Source organism: Hemicordylus capensis, chromosome 1 (genome assembly GCF_027244095.1).
Source record: "Hemicordylus capensis ecotype Gifberg chromosome 1, rHemCap1.1.pri, whole genome shotgun sequence".
Taxonomy (NCBI): Eukaryota; Metazoa; Chordata; class Lepidosauria; order Squamata; family Cordylidae; genus Hemicordylus; species Hemicordylus capensis.
Genome location: NC_069657.1, coordinates 118500000 through 118521092, shown reverse-complemented (window position 1 = coordinate 118521092; position 21093 = coordinate 118500000). Strand labels below are relative to the sequence as shown.

Below are 21093 nucleotides of genomic sequence, written 5' to 3'. Positions count from 1 at the left end.
GCACTGATGGCTCCCTAAAAAGTGGGGGTGGGATGTGTGGTATTCCCCTATACATTTCCTAAGGGAAAGAGGCATTTTGGAAGGCATTTTTCTCCCACGTTAAAGGCTTCTACAAACCCAAAATAAAATAATAGTACCATTTTTACTACAATAGACTTAACATAGCTATCTAAAATAACTAACCTCCGTCCTTAAAATAAAACGACTTTAAAAACTCACAAGCAATAATAATACATTAAAACTGATGCACAGAGAGAGTAAAAAGAGGAAGACAGCAGCTCAGAGAAATTAAAACACTTGAGGAAAGACAGAACCATTGTAATCTCCTGAGGCAGGAGATTGATACACCATGGAAAAGGCCATCTTGCATGTGTCTGCCAACTGCTACTTTGGAAGACAGAGGAGCACACAAGAGGACTTCACCAAAGTCTGCAGGAGAGAGAGGAGGCTCTCCTGGCTCCTAGGCAGACCCCAGGGTGAGAGACTGGGTGCCTGCCTGTTTGCTTCTTCTTCTGCCCCCCAGAACTGACTACTGTGCTGAGGTGAGGCTTTGCAGGACTGGGGCCCAGGGGGTGACTGGGTAGTTTCCTGGACTCCATATGCCTAGAGCTGCCTGCTCAGAGCTATATAGGGTACTGCCAGTGGCAGCGGGCCCGCCACCAGTGGGGTTACCACCAAAGGGGCAACACCAAAGGGGGTCACCTTTGGGGGGGACAGTGAGGGTGAGGGCCAGGCTTCCTGGCTCAAGTACTTGAATGTGGGGGGCGTTTAATAGTTTGGCTTCTGTTTTTAGTTGAGACCTGGGTGGGATTAGTTTATAATGTGTCTGGGTTTGGCTGGACATGGGGAAACAGGGGGCATATTCACTGATTATGAGGCAGCAATTCTGGTGGTGGTGGGGAACAGAAGAAGTAATGGCAGGTCAGCAGGTCATTACAGGGGAAGGGGAATCAGAATCTAATAGCTGTTCTCCATTCCGGCTGCCCTGCCAGCTCTTTGAGCTTGGGGAGCAGTGCCAACCACCCTAGGAACCTCACCTTGCTCCTTTGTAATGCCAGGTTGGTCCAAAATAAATCAGAAACAATTCATGATTTGATTCTGAGTAGGAGCCGACCTGGTTTGTATTACGGAGACCTGGTTGGGGGAGGCCGATGGCCCAGTTTGGTCCCAGCTTCTCCCTCCAGGGTACTCTGTTGAGGAGCAGGTGAAGTGCCTCAGGTGGGGATATGGAGTGGCTGTGGTCTATAAGAATAACTTCTCCCTGACCAGGATCCCTGTTGAGGTGTCGGACCATATCAAATGTGTGTACTTAAGTTTGGGGACCAGGGATAGATTGGGGCTTCTGTTGGTGTACTGATCGCCCTGCTGCTCAACAGTGTCCCTAACTGAGCTGACAGACTTAGTCTTGGGCTTGGTGTGGGAGTCTCCCCAGCTTGTGGTGCTGGGGGACTTCAATGTTAATTTTGGGACTAATTTGTCCAGGGCAGCTCAGGAGTTCATGACAACTATGGGCCTATCCCAAGTGGTCTCGGGACTGATGCACGTTGCTGGTCACACGCTTGATTTGGTCTTTTGCTCTGATCAGGGTGGTGTTCTGTGGGTGGGGACTCCTGTGATTTCCCCATTGTCATGGTTGGACTCACAGTCACTTCCCACCTTTGCAGGGCTGAGGGGCCTATTAGGATGGTCCGCCTGAGAAGGTTACTGGATCCCATAGGATTCCAAAAAGCCTTGGAGGGATTTAGTGTTGGCTCTGCTGGTGATCTTGTTGACACTCTGGTGGAGAACTGGAACAGCAAACTCACCAGGACAGTAAACATGATTGCTCCTAAGTGTCCTCTCCAACCCGCTTCAAAATTGGCCCCTTGGTATACAGAAGAACTACGGGGGCTGAAGTGGCAAGGTAGACGACTGGAGGGCAAGTAGAGAAAGACTCGACTCGAATCCAACAGATTGCAACATAGAGTACATTTGAAGATCTATGCTCAGGTGATACGTGTGGCAAAGAAGTGGTTCTTTTCTTCCCATATTGCATCCTTAAGTTCACGTCCATTCGAGTTGTTCAGGGTTGTGAGAGGGCTAGTATGTGCCCCTCCTTCCTTGAATCGGAATCTGGAACCATCGATTACCCGCTGTGATGTGTTTAATGAATTCTTTGTGGGGAAAATCTCTTGTATTCTGGCCGACTTAAACTCTGTCTCCACAATTACCTCAGTGTCAGATGTGGAGTTGTCCAGTGACTTCTCTTGTGTGGTTAAGTTGGATCAGTTCCAGTTTGTGACTCCTGAGGATGTGGACAAGCTGCTTGGAGCGGTACGGCCTATCACCTGTTCTCTTGACCCTTGCCCGACATGGCTTAAACTATCTGGAAGGGGGATTGTTGTAGGAGGCCTGGTAGAGATCATAAATGCTTCTCTGAGGGAGGGCACGATCCCTCCTTGTCTTAAGGAGGCAATTATAAGACCACTTCTAAAGAAGTCTGCCTTGGATACCTCAGAGTTGAGTTACTACAGGCCTGTCTCCAAGCTTCCATGGCTGGGCAAGGTAACTGAGAGGGTGGTGGCTTCCCAGCTTCAGACGGTTTTGGAGGAAACTGATTATCTAGACCCATTTCAGACTGGATTTCGGGTGGGCTATGGGGTGGAGACTGCCTTGGTCAGCCTGATGGAAATTGACAGAGGGAGTGTGACTCCATTGGTCCTTTTGGACCTCTCGGCAGCTTTCAATACTATCGACCATCAGGAGAGGTCCATCTGCAGTTGCCACCGGCTCATCTGGTGGCTACTCAGGGATGGGCCTTCTCAGCTGCTGCCCCGATGCTTTGGAATGCGCTCCCTGCTGAAATAAGAGCCTCCCCATGTCTTGACAATTTTTAAAAAAATCTTTAAAGGCAGATTTGTTCACCCAGGCTTTTAATTAAATACCATTTTAATAGTTTTAACATTGTTTAAAAATATTGTTTTAAGGCTTTAAGTTGCTGTAATGTTTTAGCTTTTTGTTGTCATTTCTTTGAACCAATATTTTAATTTCTCTGTTGTCATTTCTCTGTTTTAATTATTGTTTTACTTTACTGTTTTTTGTTGTAAACCGCCCAAAGATGTATGTTTTGGGTGCTATAAAAATATGTTAAATAATACAGTAAATAAATGACTTTGGGGGACAGACAGTCACATGGGAGGAGGTGGTCCTTTAGGTTCCTTGTTCTTAAGAATTTGGGCCTTTAAAAGGTATGACCAGCATCTTGAATTCTGGCTGACTGACAATAGATTGGCAACGAGTGTAACTGGTGCAATAATGTAATAGGATTTCAAAAATCTAGAGTGCTGGTCAGGATTCTAGCTTCAGCATTCTGAATTGGCAGAAGGTTTCAGAGGCAGCCTCATGAAGAACGTGTTACAATAATCCAACCTCAGTGTAATGAATGTTTGCCTGACTGTAGCCATCCGACTGAGACAGGAATGGGAACTTCTGGCACACCAGCTGGAGCTGGGCAAAAACAAGCCTGGCTTTCACCACCTGGACATCTGGGAGCAAAGCTGGATCCAGGAGTACCCCAGACTGAACACCTGCTCCTTCAGCCACAGTGTTATCCTGGCCAGAAAAGATTGATGTTCTGCCAGCAAATCTCCTGACCAGGAGCACCTCTGTGATATTTCTAGCCTTATACTTGAAATCTTCTAATCTGCAATGGGCTAGAGAGATATAGCACCATAATGAGCTGCTTGGAAATTGGCTATGCCACCCTAAGGGTGGAGCTTGACCTTCAAAAATTAAGTCATAAACAAGCCATTGCTACTACCCAAGAATGACTGAGGAAGATTTTTGTAATTTCAATTAGAATAATAAGGCAGGAATGCACCAGGAGATCAACTAGCCCAACTTCCAGTTGTAAGGTTGGAATTCTCCACACCATGGATTAACCTTGCCTTCCTTCCCATGTCCATGTATATAATCAATTTCATTCTGATTCCTTCTGCATGGAGTGTGCTGCGTGCAAAAGAGGAATTAAGCTGCCTCATGCTAGAGATGTCTGCCTGAATAAAGGAATCATTTACTAAATTGTTCCTAGATGCTTTACTGCTTGTTGAGTGTCTATCTCCTGCTTTGCAGATTGAATACTTGCTTAAGAAGCTGACAGAAGCCATGGGATTAGGCTGGCATCAAGAACAATTTGAACATTACAAGATTGGTTTGGATGCCGGTTGGGAAGGCCTTTCTGCCTGGGACTTGATTTTGCTCATTGGAAGTGGACAGTTTAGCAAAGGGATGGACAGACAAACAGTATCTATGGCGGTTAATGAAGTCTTCAATGAGCTCATATTAGATGTGTTGAAACAGGTAAGTTAAGCACACAAGTGCTGAAAATACTTGCTTATGTTATACAGAGTGTTACTTATGCCACGGCACCCTCGAAGTTCTGCACTGAGATAATTACATTTTGTATTGAGAAGCTGAATTCTGCAACTTGTACCAAAAAAATTAATCAGGGGATATCTATTTTGTATGGACACTACATGCAAAATATTTTGTGCTGCTTCTGCTAGTCATGAGTGGGACATAGAGATAAAGGCTTTTTTGCCTCACCCCCGGCCACTGGAAATCTTTCACTGTCACCCCACTCTGGCTTCTGAGACTTCATCATTTGACAGATTTAAAGCTGTTCTCCATCACAGCTTGACATAAGGCTTGGCAGAATTTTTTTTTTAAAGGCTTGACATCGTAGCTTGACAAAAGGTCTGAGGCTTGACAAAAGAGTGTTAATGTTCCATAATGGTCAGCAGATGTTTCTTTATGGGAATCTCTGGAATGCGGAAAGCCAATGGAAGTGGAATACCCCCTCCCTCAACAAAAGGGAGAGGCTAATATAAGGTGTGTGTGTGAGAAACCACAGTGTGACGATAAGCCTCTAGTGTGCACACTCTCACCCAACCCCGTTAGTGTTGAAACATCTCACAGCTTGAGAAAGTAGAGAGCATGTAACGCTGGTATTAGCAAAGGGATTGTATTTCCCTGGGTTGAAGTCCATCTTTGTTTTAAGAGGCAGAAATTAGCTTTTTTTTTTTTTTAGATGAAAGTTATAGTTCTCAGGTTGCTGAATTTTGTGCCTAGTATGTGGCAGCTTCTACATGGTGCTGTGTAAGAATGAACCATTACCTACTCACTTTACAGAATCCTCCAATGCCTACTCACTTTACAGGAGGTTCTTGAAGTCAAGCTCGCATATACCTGAGAAGAATTGTGTGGCTTTTCAGTCATACTTTTCACTGAGAAAGAGCTCAAGCATTTTGGTGTATCAACTAATGGGGAGTTTCAGCTAGAATAAGACCGATTTATATACAATTACTAAATGAGTCAAAGAACAAAACAGAAGATAGGAAAGATTTGGATTGTTATGCAAGTGGAGATGAGGGAGAGTATCAGCCTGTGGCACGTGCCCAATCTCCCAAATAATAGCTTGGAGGATCTTCTGAATTGAGCCAGACTTGACACTGGGAAGAAGCCAGTGTCTACTTTGGAGTCATAGCCTTTTTTAAAAAAACAGGAGCAGATATAGATATCTAAAGACCATGATTTCCACGTAATATCAGAGCATTCTTGGAACCTCGCTCTGCCACCATTCCCTTATCTGGCCTTGAGTCCAGGCCAGGGGCATTATAGCTGGAACTTTTCAAGGATGGTGGTGTGTATGAATGTAGTCTGTCCTTTTACTCTGAAACATGTCATTTCCCAACATATCACTTCACTCTTTAAATGGTGTGCATTCTGACCATCATGGATCTTGTATTTGAATTGCAAATGTGTGCAATATCCAAAAGGATAAAGGTCTTATTTGTAAAAATGAATCTATCTCATCACTTCAGTGTCTTGCTGCTGAGCGTGAGAAGTGTTTCTGTTGGGAAAGGATGTATTTTGCATGAGGTAATGTAAAATGATCTGACAGCTCTGTATACAATATCTAGTGCCTTACTTTCACACATCATTTGATACTGCAGACATGAGTTCTCCCTAAGTTAGCAAAACAAACAAACCCCCAAACAGTGCATGGGCGTAGCGTCCATTGGACAAGCAGAGACAAATGTTGCTGGGCCCAGAGGGTCAGGGGGCCCCCAAGGGACCCCCAACCAGGCCACCGGACGATGATGCCCTGCCCCCCCCACCGCCTCTTATCTTGACCTCGGGGTGGGGGGTGAGCCGAGCAGGGCAGGCCACCCCCTGTGGCAGGGGGTGCTGTGGCTGGGCATGTGATGTCCATATTCGAACTGTGCAGGCCAGCTGGAGAGGCCTGCCAGCCACAGTGTCCGCTGATGCCACCACAGGGGGTGGCCTGCCCCACTCAGCTCACCCCCACATCCTGAAGGCCAAGAGAAGCGGCAGTGAGGCAGTAGCGCCGGCCCAGGAGGAGATAGGAGTGGCGGCAGGGAGATGTTGATTGCCTCGACCCTTGCATCTGATGTCAGACACAGAGGGTGTAGCTTAGGGCGCTGGGCCGCCTGCCCAGATTTTGTCCCCTAGGCCCTGGGGTCTCGCTATGCCCAAGCAACAGTGGTCTGTTAGGCAAGAAAACCCATGACAGAAATCTTGCCATATTGGTTTTTTGCTGGCTAAAGGCCAACAAGCACAACACTTCAAGAAGGAAATAGAATATATATTGATATAATCTAGCATTTAATTTCTTGCCATTATTACATTAACTCTGTTTGCATTATATTTTGGGAAGTGACTGTGGTAGGGCACATGTGCTGTATGCAGAGGGTCCCAGGTTGAATCCCTGGCAGTTCCAGTTAGGGTTGGAAGGAGAGACCTCTCTCTAGAACTCTGGAGAGCTGCTGCAGTCAATACTGAGAGAGGAGAATCAATGGTCTGACACTGTATAAGGCAGCTTTCTATGTTCCTATAGTCTGAACATTCCCAGACTTAGAATATAAAATATGTATGAGAGCAGGAAACGTAATGTTGTAGGTGTTGACCAGAAAGGTTCCTATCATTAATGTACGTTTTAGTTTTTTAAAAAATACTTTGGATGGTAAAAGCTACAGGAAACAGACAAATTTGCAGAATTTCCTTTGGCTTACCTTACACGGAACAACAATTTTATAAAAAAAGTGTTGGTGCTACTTACAAGTAGTTGGTGTGGTGCCTCAAGTTTGAATATGACTAGTAACAGCCCCCACGTAGGGAGAATAAAGAGGAAGGAAGAGTGTTCTCAGAGGTCCAGGTGCATGGGGTGAGCTTGTTTAAGCAAAACACCAGTAGTGGTTTAACTTTAGTGAAATGAAGTGTTAAATCTTGCTGCAAATTTGACCCAGAGTTATCAGATGATACGGGGCATTTCCAGAGAAAAAAAATCCCTTTGTGTACTGTTGAGATGCAATGCTCTTTGATTAGTTCACTCAAGAAAGACTTCTGATCATAACAGCAGTTTTAGCAATCTAACAAGATAGAATAATGGCTCTTTCAGACTTAAAAACAAATTAAACATACCCAGAAGCCCTAGTGCTGATGTGCTCAGAAGTCTCCCCCGTATTACAACATTTGTCGCTGCAGATAAATGCTGCAACTGTGGATAGTGCCAGGCTGGAGGTCAGGTGTGCACTTGGGGCACTGTATGCAAGTATAGTGACCCTTTTTTAAAGTCTGAAGGAGACTTGGAGTTGGGTGGATCTTCATGGACCACAAAATTCTGTTCCTGCTCAAAGATTCTGTGCATAAAGCATCCTTCTGAAATCCCTGTCCTTGTTATCATTTTGCACTTGCTTCTCCGAGATTTTCAGTCCACCTAGGAAGCTTATTAGATTGCTGAAACTACTCTTATGTGTGGAAAGTTTAACTCAAATTTAGCTTCCTGTAATTTCAAGCCATTGCTTTACAGTAGTGTGGTGTTTTGGTAGCGTAGTAAGATTAATAGGTCCTTTCTTAGTAAACTAATGGGTAAAATCCTGAGACTACTCTCCTCCAAACACTTCTGGAGTGAGTGGAATAGTTCAGACACTGTCTTATTGTAGCACTAAATTCAGACTTCTGGGAGCAGACAAGGAGTTGTCAATAGTGAGTATCTGTGTGTTCCAGGTATGAAGCTCCTGTACTCCCAGGGCTCTTCCAGAAGTCAAAGTGCCAGATCTGCAAAGTTTGCTCACAAGTCCCAAACAAGATTTTACCATGCCTCTGAGCCTGACTCCTGCAGACCTTTGTGCTCTTCCCTAGTGTTACTTACCCTCTGTCCATAAACCAGGCAAGGAGATCTCACAATTTCTGCAGTGGCACCTGCCAGCCAGCTTTTGCATTCTGAGAAGAATCCACCCTTTTCAACCCTAACTTTGTGGTGACTGAGGAAACGAGTGGGTTCTTCTTGGAATGCAAGAGCTGGCCAGCAGGATTGTGTGAGGTCCCTGCTTGGCATGTATACACAGCTAAGAGGAAGTGGCATGGAAGCTTACTGCAGCACGTGTACATGGAGTAGGAGCACGCTTGGAGCTTGCTGAAAGCTTTGCAGATCTCACAGTTTCATTGTTGCCTAGAAAATGCCCACAGTTGTGCTTTGAACATTATTGTGACTTAATTCGGATTAACTGTAAATTGTCTAGGCTGAATAACAGTTGACTAGTTGGGTAGGTGAATAGTGGAGCAAAAAGGGTGATAGTTGGCTACATCTACAGTAAAGCTACTGGATGCCAGGAGCTCCAGCCTGTGCTGCAGTTGTGCTGCATGTGCTGTTCTTACTGCATTTACACTGTTGCACCACCAAATAATTAGAACACTAAAATCTACTTACTAGCAGCCACATCTCATTTGGACCTGCTCTGTAATATGTAAATATATGTGAAAGTAGGCAGATACCAATTTTTGTGGCAGGTTTTGGGTTCAATATCAGCCAGGCTCGTTGGGTTGTAAGAAAACAGAATATTTTGATATATTTTCTGGATTTCATATTTCAGATCTTATAAGAATTGGAAAAACAAATGTCTAAATGTGTTTAGACATTTAGAGCCAGCGTGGTGTAGTGGTTAGAGTGCTGGATTAGGACCGGGGAGACCAGAGTTCAAATCCCCATTAAGCCATGATACTTGCTGGGTTAGGGGGACTGGGCAAGAAGCTAAACTGCTGCTGACTTTTTCCTGGAGCAAGATATTGTTAGGTGTGTTTTTTTAAGTTGGCAAATGAAATGATTGTATAAACAATAGAATGGTCTATTTTTAAATTTGCATGTCTCTTTTTCTCTGTGTGCTAACATATTGAATAGCTGGAAAAAAGCCCAACAGGTAGGTGTCCCTGTCATTTTAAATCCATGGTAGAGGAAAGTTGCTATTTCATATTCATTGCTAGTCCTCAAATGACGCATGAGCAAGGTAACCTGTGCACCTTAAGGGCAAAATTCTTGTGTAGCGCACAAAACATAAAAATCATGTAGAATAGAGAGGGGAAAATGCTCTCTCCTTGCCAGACCTTGCTAAACTTCCTAAGTCTGGGGATGAGTGATGTGCAAGCTGCACAAATGTCATGGGATTCCTGGGGACCCATCCATACAGGGCTCTATTCATGCAGTACATTCACACATACTCTGAATGGAGACCATGCTGGTACCTTGCTCATTTTCACTGAAATTGAGGGCTGTAGCAGAGTTTGCATGGGCTGCAGTTGTCTGTAAGTACAAGGTAGGATAATCCAATGTTTTGGGTATAATGCCAAACCTTGGTTTTGTGTTACATGAACAAAATGGCAGAGCTTTAAGCCTACATGTTGCCCTCTGATGTGTGGTAACTTACTGTCCCCAAAACCTGATTTCTGATCCTATTTGAAGTGTAAGCATAAACCATAGTTTGCCAGTGCGATGGAGGGAGAAAAAATTACATTTTGCCACACACAAAGGGAAGAGGGAGCATGCAACCCAAGACTTCTGACTGCTTATTTGCATAACCCCAAATAATGATCTGAATCAGTGTTTCTCAACGTTTTTGGAGTCAAGGACCAGTACATTCTTCATGTGCAGTTTCCTGGACCAGCAGTTAGTAAAGGGGTTTCAAGTTTAAGTTTCTTAGTTTGTTTATCAAATTTCTATACTGCCCTAAACTGGGTGGTTTACAATTAAAATCATATTATAAGCATTAAAATCATTAAAATGAAACTCATTTAAAAGCAAACATTAAGTATTAAAATGATAAATCTAACTAAATAAATCTAATTGCTTCCTAGATAGAGCAACTAGGCAGGACTGAGAGAAAGACTCATGCTAGGGATGATGGGAGTTGTAGTTCAACAACTGCTGGAGGGCCAGGTTTGCTCACCCCTGCCCTAAGGGAAATACCATACAGTGATCACAGGTAGATTCAAATGCAAAACAGGGTAGACCTTGCTTAGCAAATGGGATAATGCATTTTTGCTACCACAAAACCAGCGTATCCACTTAATTGATAGGAAGCTTGAAACACGAAATCTCATATCACACTGGAAGTCTGGATCCAAACATCATCCAAAAAATCTCCAAGCAGTACACTCACAACTAAAACACGCAGCCCTTGAAAAGGTAATGTTATGATAATGAACTCTACACATAAATATGGCATCCACATTTTAAAAAGTAAACCACAGCGAATGGAGTGGGAGATTAATCCTTCATACCACACATTCATGTATATCCAGGTTTTTACAACTGTAATGATTTTTAAGCAGAAGTTTAAGGAGAAAAAGTGCTATGTACCCACACATGAATGGGAAAACCTTTAGTGGGTCTCTTCTTCATCCTTCTTTCCTTTCTTCCCTCTCCTCCATTCACCATTTCATACCTTGCTACACCCAGCCCCCACTCCATCCCCTTTCTCATGATCTCTTTCCTCCACTGGTTTTCTCAATTTACACACATTGCACTAGTTCTCTCTCCTGCCTGCATGCTTGTTTTTAAAAATCCCAGTTTATGTTATCTTCATCCCCTTTTTGGTAAGTCAGTAGCCCACTCCAGCCACCCTTTTCTTCATCTCCCTCATCCCCCCCCCATTTGATTTCTCAGTTCACACGAATTGTACTTGTTCTCTCCTGCATGCTTGCTTTTAAAAATCCCCTTTTATTTGATCTTCATCCCCTTCTGGTGAATCAGTCAACCATCAGCCTGCCCCTCACCCCCACCCCCTTCATTCTTATCTCTCCCTCACCTCCCTCTTCCTTTTTCATTTGATCAGCACTGTTGCTTACTTCTGTCTGTTTCCTTATCTTTTGACTGCCTTCCTTCCTCGTTCCTCCTTTGTAGTCTTAGTCAGACTCAGAACAGAGTTAATGCATGCAGCACTCCAGCCAAGCCAAGCACTCCCTCTCACTAGACCCCCTACCAGCCTCCTGTGTGTTTTTCCCTGGGAAGGCTCATCTCTTGCTCTCAGTCTCGTCTCTTGCATCTCTCGCTCTGTCTGGTCTCTCATCACATGAGAGACTGGAGAGATAGTCTGGAAGCAAGAAAAGGCTGCCTGGACTGCCTACTTAAAAATTAGCTCCAGAGAGCTCCCAGCAGCAGCAATGGCAGCAGCCCCCACCAGCTTGAAATGAGGTGTGTGTGTTTGTGTGTGTAATTCTTCAAGGACTGGCGGGGACCAGCACTCAACTCCTCAAGGACTGGCACCGGTCCGTGGACGGGCAGTTGAGAAACACCAATCTGAATCACCCCACTGATGTAGTTCTTGGACGTGACATTGTTTCTTTGTTTTGTCTGAAAACTTCTTCTGAACTTCCTGTTTGGCTCCAAACCACAGGAGCAAAGCAAATTACTGTGCAGATATGCCCAAAGAGCCTTATTGTTTCCTACTAGGGTATTGCATGAATCGGTATTTTGCATTATCCAGGGACTGCTGATAGCAATGGTGTTGATTTAGGCCAGGCTTCCCCAAACTGCAGCCCTCCAGATGTTGCTGAACTACAACTCCCAGCATACCCAGCCACAATAAGTTGTGGCCAGGGATGCTGGGTGTTGTAGTTCAGCAACATCTGGAGGGCCGCAGTTTGGGGAAGCCTGATTTAGGCTCTCTAAATTTGTATGATAGGTGTATTGTAGCTTAAGGAAAACCTGTCTATGCAGGTATGTAGCCTCTCCAGAGACTGATGTGAGTTGGAGAAATATTGGCCTAGAATAAAAGGTTGTTTGAAAACTGTATATGTTTCTATTTCCTCCTGTCTGTCTGTCTGTCTGTCTATCTATTTCCTATAGGCTGTGTACCAAGCCATGCTCCTTCAGCTATGTGCAGTCAGCTTTCTCTCTTTCTCTCTTTCTCTCTTTCTGCCACCTTATAATTTCCAGATGGCATGGATTATGCTTTTTTCCAGACCTAGCAACAAACTTTTTCACATTAAGGAGGAAAAATGTATTGAATCTGATGCCTTTTGATCTTAAAATTTTATTTGTTTCGGGCACTTTTGAAGATAGTGTTAAAGGTTCTGATCTATGTCCATTGAAAATACTTTCATTAACTGTGATTAGAGTCTGAATCTGAACTTGAAGCAAGAAATTCTGATGTTAAGATAATATATCTGCAAGTTGAAAGAATAAAACATTTACATTTCATTTTCTATTTTATAGGGTTATATGTGGAAAAAAGGCCACAAAAGGAAAAACTGGACAGAACGTTGGTTTGTGTTAAAACCCAATATTATATCATACTACGTGAGTGAAGATTTAAAAGACAAAAGAGGAGACATTGCACTGGATGCCAACTGTAGTGTAGAGGTAACACCTCCACCCCCACCCACCCCCAAATGCAGCTCTTAAGTAGACTGGAATGTTTTTCTGGAGGATGGCTTACTTTTTCCTTAAACAAAAGTTTTCAATCTGTGGGACAACTCCTGGGGATTTAATCTTCATCAAGAATGTAGCAGACAATCAATATCTGTACTCCTACATCCTTCTTGAAATGGATACATGCTTGTGTGGACTGATCCTCTAATTCCACTGCGAGAGAGTATATAGTCATATACTGTACAAAGAAAAGTGCATGCTCCCTCCACTGAAATAAATACAAACACAGGAGATCCATGTTCATGTTATCTGAAAACTTCAATTGGGTTAGGGTGACATGAGTGAGTGAAAACTTAAAGAACCAATTATTTTTATATTCAAGGGAGGGGCCATACCTCAGTAGTAGATCACATGCCTTGCATGCAGAAGTTTCCAGGTTCAGTCATTGATATCTCCAAGTAGTCCTGGAAAAATCCTCTGTCTGAAACTTTGGAGAGTTACTACAAATAACTGGTTTGTGCTTACTCTACAAGTACTGAGCTAGATGAACCAGTGGTCTGATTTGGTATAAAGCAACTTCATCTGTTCATATAAGCTTCCATTGCTTTAGCATATGTGACTCCTGAAGAAGTGAACAAACTGCTTCAGACTGTGTGTCCTACAATTGACCCTTGCCCGACTTGGCTTATCTCAAATGGTAATCATATTATCAGAGAGGGTCTGGTAAATATTATAAATGCTTCTCTGAGGGAGGGCAGGATATCTCCTTGTCATAAGGAGGCTATTATTAGACCACTTTTGAAGAAAGCTGCACTGGATCTCTCAGAGTTACCTAATTACAGACCTGTTTCTAACCTTGTATGGTTGGGCAAGGTGATTGAGAGGGTGGCAGCCTCTCAGCTCCAGGCAGTTTTGGATGATGCATATTTTCTAGACGCATTTCAAACTGGCTTTCGTGTGGCCTATGGGGTTGAGACTGCCTTGGTCAGCCTGATGGATCATAACCAACTGGCTATCAACAGAGGGAGTGTGACTCTGCTGATCCTTTTGGATCTCTTTGTGACTTTTGATACCATCAGCCATAGTATCCTTCTGGACTGTCTGAGGTAGGTGGGATTGGGTGGCACTATTTTGCAGTGGTTCCACTCCTACCTCTCTGGCATATTCCAGATGGTGTCACTTGGAGACTGTTGTTCTGCTAAGTGAGAACTGAAGGGTGGAGTCCCACAAGGCTCCATACTGTCTCCAGTGCTGTTTAACATCTACATGAAATTGCTGGGAGAGATAATTAGGAGGTTTGGTGCAGGGTGTTATCAATATGCTGACGACACCCAGATCTACTTCTCCATGCCAGCCTCATCAGGAAATGGCATATCTTCCCTTAATGCCTGCCTGGAGGTGGTAATGGGCTGGATGAGGGATAACAAACTGAAGATGAATCCAAATAAGACGGAGGTACTGACTGTGGGGGGTTGAGACCAGTGTGGAATGAGTTTTTTTCTGGGCGGCAGTATCAAGGCAGTGTGTGCCCACATGCAATCAGAGAGGACCTTCCTGATTCAACCTGCGTGGGATCTAAAATTAACTGAGTGGATATTAAAAAAGTGTGAGCGCGTGCACAGGTGCACGCCTTAGAGGGAACACTGGTTGGGACCCGAGCGATGGTTTAGATCTGTCTGTTCTGGATGGTGTTACACTCCCTCTGAAAGATAAGGTACATAGCTTGGGAGTGCTCCAAGACCCAAAGCTCTCCCTGGTTTCTCAGGTTGTGGTGGCGGCAGCCAGGAGCACCTTTTATCAACTTCGGCTGATATGTCTGCTGGGTCAATTTCTAGAGGTAAATGACCTTAAAACAGTGGTACATATACTGGTAATCTCCAGACTTGACTACTGTAATGCACTCTCTGTGTGGGAGCTGCCTTTGTACATAGTCCAGAAACTACAATCGGTACAGAATGTGGCAGCCAGATTGGTCTCTGGATAACACGAATGGAGCATATAACACCGGTTTTGAAAGGACTGCACTGGCTGCCAATATGTTTCTGGGTGAAAAACAAAGCGCTGGTTATTACCTATAAAGCCCTTAATGGTTTGGATCCGGGGTATTTAGGAGAGCGCCGCCTTTGTCATGAACCCTGCTGCCTGTTATGATCAGAAGAGGTCCTGTTACAGTTGCCACCAGCTTGTTTGGTGGCGACGCAGCAGCAGGCTTTCTCTGTGGCTGCCCCAGGGCTTTGGAATATGCTCCCTACTAAAATCAGAGCATCTCCTGTTTTCAGGAAGACCCTCAAGACTCCCCTGTTCTCACAAGCTTTTAATTAGAATTAATTTTAATAATCTTAATTTGTTTTAATAACTCTTTTATACTATTTTTTGTGTCTCGTGTATTTTAATCTGTTGACTTTTAAATATTTTAAATGTTGTACACCACCTAGAGATGTACATATCAGGAGGTATAAAAATCTGATACGTAAATAAGCGAAAGATATAGTGATGACAAGATAAAACTTTATCATCCAAATTATATCAAATACATTTCTGGGCAAAGAAACTTCCTGTATTCCTCCTTGTACAGAAAAAGGCAGATTGTCAGAAGAATAGAGGAGGTGTCTTTCATTCTGCTCTAGTTACACTACTGTCCATGATAGATGCATAAACCTGTTCATTCTTATGAACTGAAGATGATTATTATCTCTGGGATAAGTAAGTAGGAGTGGATCTTTGTAGTGGTCTGGTATCCTTCACAACAGTCCTCACTGAAGGATTCACAAGCTCTCGAAGCACTCTGAAGCTCTGCCCTTCACACGCGGAGCGCACTTGGTATCTTTGGCACCAAAGTGCTCTGTGTCTCAGTTCCTTTCTGACTGCCATTGCATGTGCTTCCATTGGGATTTGCTCCTTGGTTGTCCATGGTTCCTGGAAAACAAAAGTTTAATTATTTGCTTACTCAGTTTTATTGGACTTTGGATCATTTTTTACTATTCTTTGCTTCATGTTTTGGTTTTATCTGCCTTTCATGGTCTAACGGACACTAGAAAAACTTTCAAGTGGTTTTCCTCCTGCCACAGGACCTTGCCCTCCTCCGATAGGTACGACCTTTGTCTCCTTTGCCTTGGAGAGGACCACAACGTTCGCACCTGCAGGATTTGCTTGTCCTTCTCTAAACAAACTAGTAGGAACAAGGAGTTACACTTGAGGGCCGCTTTGTATGAAACTGCTTTATGTTCTCCCACCCCGATGCCATTGGCATTGTCAAAGCTGGGTTTGGCCTCTTAGTCTCACCTGCAGGGGCCTGTGCATGGTGCTTTCGCTTTTTAAAATTTTATTGGTTTTTACAATATCTTAACAATCCCATTACATCTAATTAAGTAAATATTGACTTCCCGCTCACCATTCTGTGCGATTCATTAACTATACAATCAACCATTGCTATAATAATTCAAAGCATATATCCTACACATTACAAAATTGATTTTACTCTACCCGACCTGCTATTTATTACTAAATTTCAAACCCTGCTGAAAAATCGATATTAGAAAAATAGTTCTTTAAGTATAGTAAGAATGGTTTCCAATCTTCTTTAAAACATTCAAAGTTTTCATCCCTTATCAGTACTGTAAGTTTTGCCATCTCAGCATATTCCAATTTTTTTATCAGCCAATCTTCTTTTGAGGGCATTTCATTGTCCTTCCATTTCTGCGCATATACTATTCTGGCCGCCGTGGTTGCATACATAAAAAATGTTAAATTTCTTCTGGAAAACTCTCCTTGCGTTATTCCCAGCAGGAAGGATTCTGGTTTCTTAGGAAATGTCATTTAAAAAAATTTCCATGGTGCTTTCAAAAAAACCTTTAGATCTCCCGAAGGAAACCCATCATAAGCACCACAAGAAGCACAAACATAGTGAAGGCAATTCCGCATATGTTGTTACATTGTAGCTTTCATAGGGGCATTCACAGTGTGTATATTACTGCATATTTATCAAATTTTCTGGGCTGTTCTGATTTTTATTTGTCATCTCTTATCAGACCATGATGACAAGATTTCTTATGTAGTCACCAAGTTCTGCCTAATTTCTAGTAGAATTCGTAAGACCGGGTAATGTAGTTGAAAGGTCGAATACTACTATCTACTGAAGATAGTTGTTATAATCTGAGTTGAGTTTTTCCCTTTCCCCTTTTTAATGTCTTTATGAATTTTATGTATCCATATTTTTCTGGTCAGTGACCGAATATATATTATTACTACTACTACTACTACTACTACTACTACTACTACTACTACTACAAAGGCTATTCCTCTCCACAACCAAATCACCATAAAACTTTCTCGACCTCGACATGCACACCACTGTCATCGATGTCGACAACCTTACATAAGTCAGCTGCGGCAGTGTTACGGTCCAGGCCTGATTTATATACTAAATATGCTCATTAGCTAGCATACAAAATTGGGCCTGTCCCATAGTGTCACCAAGTGACCAAGTTCTTTTATATAGTGACCATGTAGGATCTGGGTGCAAGGAAGAAAGGAGATCAAGCCAATCCTAAATGATTCAATGGGCTTTATTGAGTATAAAAGAATAACAACATTAATCTAGCTGAGCAGAAAGCAGAACATTTTATAACAGTATTTCAACCCAAGCCAGCAACAATATTACCCAGTGTTCCTAACTAGCATATGTGTGTTAAATCTTCCTAGAGCCTAATAAAATTCAGATATAGATGGAAAATGGGGGGGGGGGGGAGGAAGGCTGAGGACTGGCATGGTTTGGGGAGATCAGGAATTAGTAGAGGGACGAAGGGAAGGGAGAAGAAGGGGAAGGGATGAAGGGATTCAAGGCTTGTAGGGGCAGCATATTACCAGGATCAGAGGCTTTGAGAGCGGTGGATCTTTCAGCTGAAGGAGCGAGGCTTTTGGCTGGAGACAGGTGCTTTTGGATCAAGCATGCAGTTTGCTCAGAACACGGCTGAGAGTCAGAGCACCATGGCTGGGGAAGTCTTGACTTCTCACTGCGCAGTAGAAGTCACAGACAGCTCCTGTCCATGGACAGAGTTCCTGCTTGTTGCCCCGCGGCTTAGCAGCAAACTCTGGGATTGCTCGTGAGCAGATCTTGCATGTAGGCACAAGATTGCTGGCTCTCTGTCCAGTAGCCTCATTTTTTATAGTTGTATTTTCCTTTGATCTCTCATAGGGTCTATTCAAATCTCATCTTTTCCTGGGTCCCCAAAAAGGGGTGACAATGCTGTTACCTTCTGGACAATGTCTTTTAATTATTCAGGATATTGGCCAGTCCAGAGAGATCTGAATCTCATCTTCTATAAACTGTGCGCTTGGAAGGCGGGGGGACATTGCCCAAAGCAAATCTGCATATCTGAGCTGCAAATGGGCATCTTCCCAGATTTGCCAGCCTGACCCCAAAAGGGTGTTAAAGTGTTAGTAAGGTATGAATTAAAGTCTATAGGTGTTTTCTTTGTATGCATCTACCTATGTTGAATTTCTATAGAGAGCAATTGAGTTAATCATTGACAAGGATTAATGCTGACTTCTTGCAATAGGAGAGGGGAGATCAGCTTCTGGCCTCTTTCACAGACATTATCTGATAGTGAGTCACATTTTAGCATTTGGATTGTTCGGGCCTGGCTTTTGTGCTTCCTTGAGTACCCATTTCACAATACAATGCTGGAATGCCTCTTCCCTCACAGACCAGTTGGGATCTGGGGTGTCAATTCACCCTGATAATAGGTACAACATAAGTAAATATGTGCAGACAGATAGATTTTGCAAGGACTGAGTGTACAACATGAATAACACACTATCAATATTACCAACAGTATTTAAACAGAACATCCTAGATGTTCTGTTTAAACACTGTTGGTAATATTGATAGAGTGTTATTCATGTTGTACACTCAGTCCTTGCAAAATCTATCTGTCTGCACATATTTACTTGTGTTGTACTTATTGTACCTCTGAGTCTAATATGTTGTGGTGCCCATAACAGCAGCATCTTTGACACTGACCCGTTGATCATTCTCAGTACCAGCTCCAGCCTAGAAGCTGACTTGCCCACTGTTCACTACTTCAACATCTCGTCCACCTTGGTCATCGACACCATCAACGCTAATCTTAAGCTGAACACCATCTCTGTCCAAAGCACAGGTCGTCCATTCTCACTCTTCTTCCTCCTCACCAGAGATCATTGTTTCAGCCACTCCTCCGTCAACGTTTCAGCCACTCCTCCGTCAACATCATTCACTCAAGTCCTGACACTGGCATCACTCTTGACATTGACCACCACACCAGTTTCCTTGCTCGGTGTGTCCGAAGTTCATGCCTCTCCATAGCCACTACCAATATCGACTATGTCTACATTGCCTAGGGACCCACAGCTTCTGTTTTCTATTCTGACATTGCCAGCCTTTCGTCTCATTTTCATTAATGTCTATCAAAAGACTTTCCTCTTCTGCATGACTTTGACTCCATCCTAAGATCACCCACAACTATGTACTCCGACTCAGCCTTTAAGGGCTTTTCTCTGCACAGTCTCAACCTCAATGAGGAGTCTGAGTCTAGTACCCCAAGAGTTCCTAAAACCCCTTCCGCTTCTCCAGGGAAGGCAATACCTACATATTCTTCTTCACGTTACTCAGCTCACCCATTGAAAGAACGACAGAACTTTTCTCTTCCTGCTTTTTCTCTTTACAGGAGAAAAATGGATTATTGGAGCTCCCCAGGAGCTCTTGGTACTGGTTATATAAGGAGGATGGGAAGTTCCAAAGATCCACTTTACATGCCTTCACCTTCTCTTCCTTATGATTTGAGGAGCTCAGACTTTGGAAACTGAGAAGGCTCAAGTCAACCTCTAATTCTCAAAACCAAACTTCTCCTTCTACCAGGTCTATGCCTTTCAAGTGCCCTCAGAACCCTCCCCCTTTCCCACAGCCTTGGGCAGAATAGCTTACTAGTCCAATCCAACCACCTACTCCACTTGAACAGCCTATAGTCCCCTCAGCTCCTCTGGAAGTACCCTCTGTTCCTGACAAACAAAATTGGGATGATGACTACACTTCCACTTCTCAATCAGATGATGACTCCACACTTATGAAAAACCCATCAGACCTGTCTCCTGATGATAACGAACCAAACAATCCTTAGAAAAGGGATACAAGGGGGATCCAGGAAATTACAGGCCGGTCAGCTTAACTTCGGTGCCAGGTAAACTGATGGAAAGCATACTTAAGGACAAAATTGTTAAGCATATAGAAGAAAAGGCCTTGTTGTAGGAGAACCAGCATGGCTTTTGCAGGGGAAAGTCTTGCTTCAATAACCTTTTGGGGTTCTTTGAGAGAGTCAACAGGCATGTGGACAAAGGTGATACAGTTGACATAGTATGCTTGGACTTCCAAAAAGCTTTTGATAAAGTTCCCCACCAAAGGCTCTTGAGTAAACTTAGCACTCATGGAAAAAGAGGACAGGTCCATGTGTGGATCGGTAACTGGTTGAAGGACAGGAAACAGAGTAGAACTAAATGGACACTTTTAACAATGGAGGGAGGGAAGAAGTGGGGTCCCCCAAGGATCGGTACTGGGACCAGTGCTCTTTAACTTGTTTATAAATGATCTAGAATTTGGAATGAGCAGAGAAGTGGCCAAATTTGCCAGTGACACTGAACTATTTAGGGTGGTGAAATCCACAAGGGATTGTGAGGAGACCAAAAAATATCTCTCCAAACTGGCTGAGTGGGCGACTAAATGGCAAATGTGGTTCAATGTAAGCAAGTGTAAAGTGATGTATATTGGGGCAAAAACCACAAACTTTATATATACGCTGATGGCTTCTGAGCTATCGGTGACAGACCAGGAGAGAGATCTTGGGGTCGTGTTAGACAGCTCATTGAAAGTGTTGTCTCAGGGCACGGCAGCTGTGAAAAAGGCTAATTCCATACTAGGAATCATTAGGAAGGGGATTGAAAATAAAAATGCTAATATTATAATTCCCTTTTACAAATTTATGGTATAGCCACATCTGGAGTACTGCGTACAGCTTTGGTCACCGTATCTTAAGAAGGATATTGTAGAACTAGAAAAGGTGCAGAAGAGGGCAACCAAAATGGCCAGGGGCCTAGAGCACCTTCCTTATGAGGCTAGGCTACAGCATCTGGGGCTCTTTACCTTGGAAAAGAGAAGACTAAGGGGAGACATGATCAAGGTGTATAAAATTATGTATGGAGTGGAGAGGGTGGACAGAGAGAACTTTTTCTCCCTTTCTCACAACACTAGAACCAGGAGTCACCCCATGAAACTGTAGGTTGGGAAATTTAGGACCGACAAGAGGAAGTACTTTTTCACACAGCAAATAATTAATTTATGGAATTCTTTGCCATGG

General features: G+C 43.4%; 1 protein-coding gene across 3 annotated transcripts in view; it reads left to right on the top strand.

Moving 5' to 3' along the window:
* The window catches only part of SWAP70 (switching B cell complex subunit SWAP70), a 69699-nt gene that overhangs the window by 24758 nt on the left and 23848 nt on the right, over positions 1-21093 (top strand). For all 3 annotated transcript variants that reach the window (XM_053274882.1, XM_053274900.1, XM_053274892.1), the window contains 2 exons: positions 4111-4338; positions 12551-12697. In XM_053274882.1, coding sequence (XP_053130857.1) covers positions 4111-4338; positions 12551-12697 — 375 coding nt within the window. The remainder of the gene's footprint in view (positions 1-4110; positions 4339-12550; positions 12698-21093) is intronic.